Below are 7003 nucleotides of genomic sequence, written 5' to 3'. Positions count from 1 at the left end.
CGGCGACGCCGCCAGGCATTTTCTGACCAGGGAGCGACTTTTCTGAGGAGGTATGTGGTTAGACCCCCTCTCGCGGAGAGGCTATTTAAGACCCTCACAGGTAAAATAACGGGATTTATAAACAGGGAGGTAAGGGTCTTTGCTTCCGTCCCTTCGCTGGCATTTTGGAGTCCGGTCCTCCCACGCCGAGCTGAAGCTCTAGCCCTCCGGCCCCGCCGAAATCCAGCAGCCTGAAGGCCGAAGCCCCGTCCCCGCCGCCCCTCCCCCACCTCAGCGGTCTCGGCACGCAGGCGCGGAGGCGCGCGCAGAGCGGCGCGCCTGAGGGCGGGGCGTGCGCGGTCCCCTTAAATACGGCGGAGGGGGCGGTGCGAAGCTGCCGCGGCGCTGCTGCCCAGTCGGTGCCAGTTCCTGCCACCGTCTCCTCGTGGCGCGGTCCTCGAGCCTCGCTCTTTCTCCGGCGGCGGCTGCGGCGGTGGCGGCGGCTGCAGCAGCAGGAGAGAGCGGAGGCGAGCGGGCGGCGGGCTCCATGGAGAGCGGCGGACGCCCGGGAAGAGGCGACGCTTCCTCTCCGGCACCTGGGCTCCAGTGACCGGCGCTCGCGCCCAGCACCGCGTCGGAACGGCCGCCGGCTCTATGATGAAGTTCAAGCCCTACCAGACGCGGACCTATGACCGCGAGGGCTTCAAGAAGCGGGCTGCGTGCCTGTGCTTCCGGAGCGAGCAGGAGGACGAGGTGAGGGCGGTCGGCGCGCTCGGTGCCCTCCTCGGGGGCGCCGGGGCGGGGTTGGGGTGGGTGTTCGGGCTGGCCGGAGTAGGAGGGTCCTTGCCCTTGCCCTTGCCTTTTTGCATCCCCTTCCCAGTGGACCCTCCGTCTGGCCCCAGGGCTGGAAGGGATTAGCCCACTCCCTCCTTCTCTCCCGCCCTCCCTCCCTCCTTCCTTCCTTTCACTGGGTTGATTGTGGAAACAAAGGGGCTCGCCCAGCCCTATGCTCTCCCACTGGGTCGTGGTTAGGACAGGAGGCCGAGACGCCTCCTTGCCCCCGGAAAGGTCCCGGGCCGTCTAGGTCCCGCCTAGGGGGAGTTACCACTTTAACCTGCGAACTGAGCGTGGAGCGAGATAAAACCTTGAGTTGTAACAGAGAGGGTAGCAATGGCGTGAGTGTTGCAGCCCAAGCCCGTCTGCCTCTGTTACATTTTCCTCCCGTTACAGCAGTTTGCGGTTTCAGTTAAATGTAGGCGTGATTATGGAATATCCAGTCCCCGTGCTTTAAAATAAAAACTCATTCGATCTAGTTCTGTCATTTCCACTTTCAAGTGGATCCTTTAACTTACAAGCACTTGGCATATTTATACTTGATTTTTTTTTTTAAACAAGGCCTACTCTTGGAAAGTTTTCTGGCTATAGAATGATGGGTAGTGAAAAATGTGGAGTCACACCAGAAGGGAGAAGATGGACTAGAGTTGGGCAAAGTTGCCATTTTCAGACAGTAACCTCTAGCTCTCTGCATATTTATCAGAGCTGCTTTGCTATGTTTGGCTTGACGTCTGGAGAGAAGCAGTCTTTTTCTAAAAGGAAGCAGCAGTCAGTCTTCTGTAATTCACCCATCAGCATTGGGTTGATAGTGAGGCCGTTGAGGTTTTCCTGGAGAACAGTTTTTATTTATTTGTTACATTTATTTAATTTAAAAATGGTTCACTGCTTTAAATTTCCATAAAGCAATAATAGTCGATTGGTAGCCGATGAAAATCTTTTAGCATTGCCACTTCTAAAATGGTTAGACAGGGAAAGCATTAACATTCTGAGTTCTACTTCCATAACCAATTATGTCCAATAAAATTACAAGCTAAAGCTGGAGACGGGAATTTACTGGCTTCCTTATTGCCAGTCCCTGTAGTTAGGGTGAGTATGACATAGCGTACTCTCAGTGGCTTAGTTGTTCTTACTATGCTAACAAAGATCAAAGTGCCTCAGAATGGTGCTCTTCAAACTCTTGTCTTGCCTTTATATTTTGAAAAGAAACCAAGCCCTTTAGTGCTGATCTGGTGCTCAGTTGGGGGTCTCTAAGTCGTTAAACTTAAATTCCAGAAGAGTTTTCAAGGGAAATTGGTGTCTTTGAACTGGGCCTATTTAGGAGAGCCAGAAAGTAGAGAGGGAAAGGTTTTTAGCATTTACAAAGTCAACAAGTTTTAAGTGCATTCTGTTAAAAAGATTAGAAGGTCCTTGAGGGAAGGACCATGTTAGGACAAAGCAAACTTTGAATATAAAATAATACAGTAGCCAGAAGTGATCAAGATAGGTCAAGAATCTTACCTGATTGGCTCCCTATTGTGTAATTATTTTCTTAGTTGGGTGCTTACTAGGTGCTGGGCACTGCCTGAAGACCTTTAAGTTTGTTACATTTAATCCTCTTAGTGCAGGTTTATAGGTGAGGAGACAGTTGAAAGCATAAGTACTTTGCCCAAAATGACGTAATTAGGAAGTGGTAGAGTTGGAATTCAGCATCGGGTCCCTACTCCTGATTCTGGGCTCTTAACACAGGGCTCAGTCCCTAGCGACTGGGCACACGAGATTTGCTTGAATGAGTGAGATTTTGTGAGGCTGAGCTTGGAAGACTTTGCGAAAGTAGTGACTTTGAAGTCTTGCCATAACGTGAACTTGGAATTCAGGCTTTGTAAAAACAAAAGTTCCCAGGGGAAGATATGGGAAATGGGAGGAAATTGAAATGATCTGTATTGTGTGAATGGTAAAGCAAAGTCTGAGGAGAGCTTCAGAAGTTAACCTTACCAAATAAGTGAGTTTTTGGGCTTTGAAATTGTTTCTACTGTAATAAATGCTAAATTCCTAGCCTCTGGTCGACTCAAGAGACCAGTGCCATTATAAAATGAAGTAAAGAGCAAGATTTGGAGAATTTAGTAGATAAGTTCATTGCATAAAACTTTGACAACCTGGAGGTTGTGAGACCAAGTGAATCGGTTTGTTAGAGAATATGCTCTTTAATGTCTGGTTTAGATCTTCAAGATCTTCATTTCTGTAGTTGTGTTTATAGAATGTAAGTTGAAATAAAATAGTAATTGCCGTTTGACCTTCAAAAGCTATGCAGTATTCTAGTCTGGCTGTCTGTACTGAAGGGGGTCTCAGTAGACCTTACTTTAGAATAGGTTATTGTAGGAAGGAAAGATGTTCTAACAGCAGGAGTCTTTATTCTTTTGGGTGTGGTTTTATGTACTTTCCCATTGTATCTCTTTCTGCCCTGTGAGCTAAATAATAAGCATTAGCATTTGTATAGGAAGAAATTAGGCAGCAGAAGTAACTTGTCTCGAGGTCACAGAAGCTGGCAGATCATTTTGAACCCCTTTATTTCTAAATCTCATGTTCACTTGATCCTCTCTCCAGCTAGTTATTTCTGTGGGGAACCACCCTTACTTTTGACAGTTGGGCTTCCAGTCAAGGCAACAAGTAAGTGTTCCATAGAGTAGCTGAGATACTCTGCTTGTGCAGTGAAAGTGGACAATACATTCACAAAAGGTAACCTGAAATGGATTCCATTGAACATATTTGCATATATGATAGTTGGAACAGGGATGCAAAGATGAAAAGTGTCACCTGGTAAGGAACATGCTGTACAGCAGGAGGTTAGACAAATAATTGATAAAAAGGAAATAAAATAAGGTTAAAAGTACCATCAGGTACTCCAGGGTTAAGATTCAACGTGAGTCATTTGGAGTTCGATTTCAGTGAGTGGGAAAGGAAGGACCAAGCATCACAAACAGCAAGACTTGGGGCTGTGGTCTAGTTAAGCTGCAGCTTAGGATAGCATAGAACAAATCATGGATGAAAAACAAAGAGCACCTTAAATGTAAGGTTAAGGAGTTGCTAGGCAAGAAAAGAACTCTTACTTTTGGACAAGGAATATTTTGATTTTAGATGTATTCAAGTTTGAGAATGATCTGGCAGCAAAATAGGCTAGAATTCTAAAGAGAGAAATAGAAATGACTTGATCCTGGGTGGAATCCAGGCACAGTTGCAAGTGGGAAACATAGACAAAGAGTCTTAAGAACTTCCATTTGGACTTTTTGTTCCAATTAACTTTTTTTTTTTTGTGGTACACGGGCCTCTCACCGTTGTGGCCTCTCCTGTTGCGGAGCACAGGCTCCGGACGCGCAGGCTCAGCGGCCATGGCTCACGGGCCCAGCCGCTCCGCGGCATGTGGGATCTTCCCGGACCAGGGCATGAACCCGTGTCCCCTGCATCGGCAGGCGGACTCTCAACCACTGCGCCACCATGGAAGCCCCCAATGAATTTTTAAGCTCCCTGAGCCAGGGGCTGCATTCTACAGATAGTAGAATCTCAATGCAGAATGTATGTTTCCAAAATGTCTGCATTCTACAAAATCATGCACTAAAACTAAGACTTGCTGGGAAGAGTAGAGTCTCAAAGCCTACGGAACTCTAAAACCAGAGCTCTCATAAACAAAAACTAATATTAATACTTCTCCCTACTAGCATTTTAACCCCTAGGATCAACAATCCTTTTCAGACATATATTCTGGGACTCTTACTTCCTTAGAGATTTAAGTCCTTGAAGATGCTTCAAATGGAAACCACTTTCATCAGAATTAACTATCCAAAGGTAGCCTTTTCTAAATCCAGGAAAATGTCACCAGCCCTCTTCATCCTGGCCCGCAGCTCTCCCAGACCTAGAGAAGGGCTACTTCGCCTACTCAGCCAGCCACTTCCTTCAAGGGAAGGCACTTCTGTACGGTTCGCCTCTGGTTTTATTCTTGTGATTTTGGTTTAGCGCCAAGGCATTCTCTAATTTTGTAAAAGTTTACCTCATCACTTCAGAACATTAACATGCTAGGAGAAAAAGTCATGGTCAACCCAACTTACCATTATCTACCAATCCATATAATCTAATTTGGGTTAAACACATTTTCAACACAATACACTGTTACTTCTGATCTTCTTATAGCACTCTGCCTCTATAGCCCAAAAAAGTAGTACTAGTTTGCTTAGTAATAGCAGTTGGTAGTGGTTAGTGGATATAATAACTATTGTTGTAACTTACTATCTTTTAAAATGTGTATGTGTGTAGTAGGTGTTCCTAATATGCTGCGGGCCTAATTTTGGCTAAATGCCTATGAAACAGTTAAGTACGGTAGAGCTAGTTTTAACCATTCATGCTATCCTTATTCATGATAATGTGGGAGGAAAGAACAACAACCCCAAAACAGCTTCTAAATAGCTACAATTCACAAAATAAAATTCTTCATTCTTAGATTTAGGCATCACTTGAGGGGTTCTCTGGATAGCTTTGTTTTTTCTAGGAAAGAAGCGGTAGTTTGTAGTGACTAGTTGTTTGTGGCAGCGGGCCATGACCCAGAGCGGTTCTAAGGGTAAAAGCTGAAACACGAAGGGCAATTTGGGGCCCCTTGGTGTAGGGAACTAACAATCCCATGTACCTCCAGCCTCTGAGGGCATGACTGCATTATATAGACATTGAACAGCGTTTTCTAGTTTACACGCTTTTACGCATCCCCAGTGAGGAGCACTTGGCAATATAGGGTATAGAATCTATATTATAGGTTATTCCAATTCACAGACAAAGCTTTGTCCAGCAAGACTCAGGACTGGTTCCAAGTGGACCACTATCACTATACTGTTGCTACTAAAAGTGAGGAATACTTCTGTTCCAAATCTTAAAATCTTAGGTATCTAAGAAAAAGACAAATGTGAGAAATGACTTCTCAACAATGCCAGGTGAATAGTGTTTTATTCTGATAAATTGCCCAGTACATGAAGAGGGATAAGGTCTGATAGTGCAGTAGGAGGAATGCTGATATGAAAGTGGTCGGGTTGAATCAGGGGAAGAAGTGTCTTTACTTTTCACCACTCTAATGCCATTGGCTTTGGGGTTTGAGTGTGATTCAAGTCCAGCACTGCAACTTGGTGGGTGGACTAGCCTCCTTTTTATAAATCTTTCCTTTGGTCTCAGCTTTGGCTTATCTGGAAGGTTAAAATGTTTACTTTCATCTTTGTCATCTTGTCACTAATGTGGTGACAGACTGTCAACTTGTTGGGTGCATAAAATCTTATATGCCTAGAAAAGTAGTTGAAATGGAATTTAAAACCTGTGAATGACCATGTATGGCTCTGTCAGCTGTTGATGTATCCTCTTACTGAATAAGCTTTTGTAACCTATCCTTTGTTACTTCAGTAATACCGTTCTTTTTTTTTTAAAGCATTGGTCATTTCCTTAATAAATAACGGTAATATATAAGTATAAATATATTCATATCCATATATATGTTTAGTGGTAAATATCAGTAGACTTACTTCATAGCAACTGCTCTGTACCCTCATCCCTTTTGTCTTTAACACCTTATCCCCACTCCCTTCACTCTCTCTCACTTCCTTACAGTGTAGATTGTTTTAACCTCCAGCAAATTTCACCACTTTCTCTCAGATTTTGCATCACAGATGTCTAAGAGGCAACCTAGGATTTTGGAGCCTGTAAAATTATGGATTCTTTTTGGAAGTCTGAGGGAAGAAAGAAGTTTGTAAAAGTTAATGCAACCATAGAATTTAAAAATTGTGATAAGCATTATTTTGAGACAAAGTATAGATGGAAGTGGATAGTCTGAGAACCCTTTTCTCTAGAAGTTTTTGTTTGTTTTTAGTAACACCATTCTTAGAGCATTAGTTAGCATTGCTAAAGCTACATTATAGCTCTACTACATTGGGGATGTTATAGAATGTTTAGATGGCTTTGCAGGGGGTGAGAGGGAGATATTGAATAATAATGCTTTGTGATATGGTTCTATAGGTTTTGATTCTTCCAATGTGTAGAAGGGGTTTTAATTGTCCTTGTTTCTGCTTATGGTGTTCAGATTTGTTTCTTCTACCCTGGCAGACCTCTGCCATAATTCTGTTGATTCTTGTCTATGGAATATATCCCTCAGTTCTTGCTCTTTTTTTTTTTTTTTTTTTTTTTTTTGCGGCCC

At 44.0% G+C, this 7003-nt stretch overlaps 1 protein-coding gene across 2 annotated transcripts in view; it reads left to right on the top strand.

The window, feature by feature from the left end:
* The first annotated feature begins 378 nt into the window (after nt 1-378).
* The window catches only part of NUDT4 (nudix hydrolase 4), a 16659-nt gene continuing 10034 nt past the window's right edge, over nt 379-7003 (top strand). The window contains exon 1 of one of the 2 annotated variants that reach the window (XM_024754362.1): nt 379-732. In XM_024754362.1, the coding sequence (XP_024610130.1) occupies nt 634-732 (99 nt within the window). In that variant the 5' untranslated portion in view covers nt 379-633. The remainder of the gene's footprint in view (nt 733-7003) is intronic. The other variant, XM_024754361.1, reaches the window with a different exon arrangement.

This window comes from Neophocaena asiaeorientalis, unplaced genomic scaffold, assembly GCF_003031525.2.
Source record: "Neophocaena asiaeorientalis asiaeorientalis breed wild unplaced genomic scaffold, Neophocaena_asiaeorientalis_V1.1 scaffold92, whole genome shotgun sequence".
NCBI lineage: Eukaryota > Metazoa > Chordata > Mammalia > Artiodactyla > Phocoenidae > Neophocaena > Neophocaena asiaeorientalis.
This window is presented reverse-complemented; position numbering and strand designations above follow the sequence as displayed.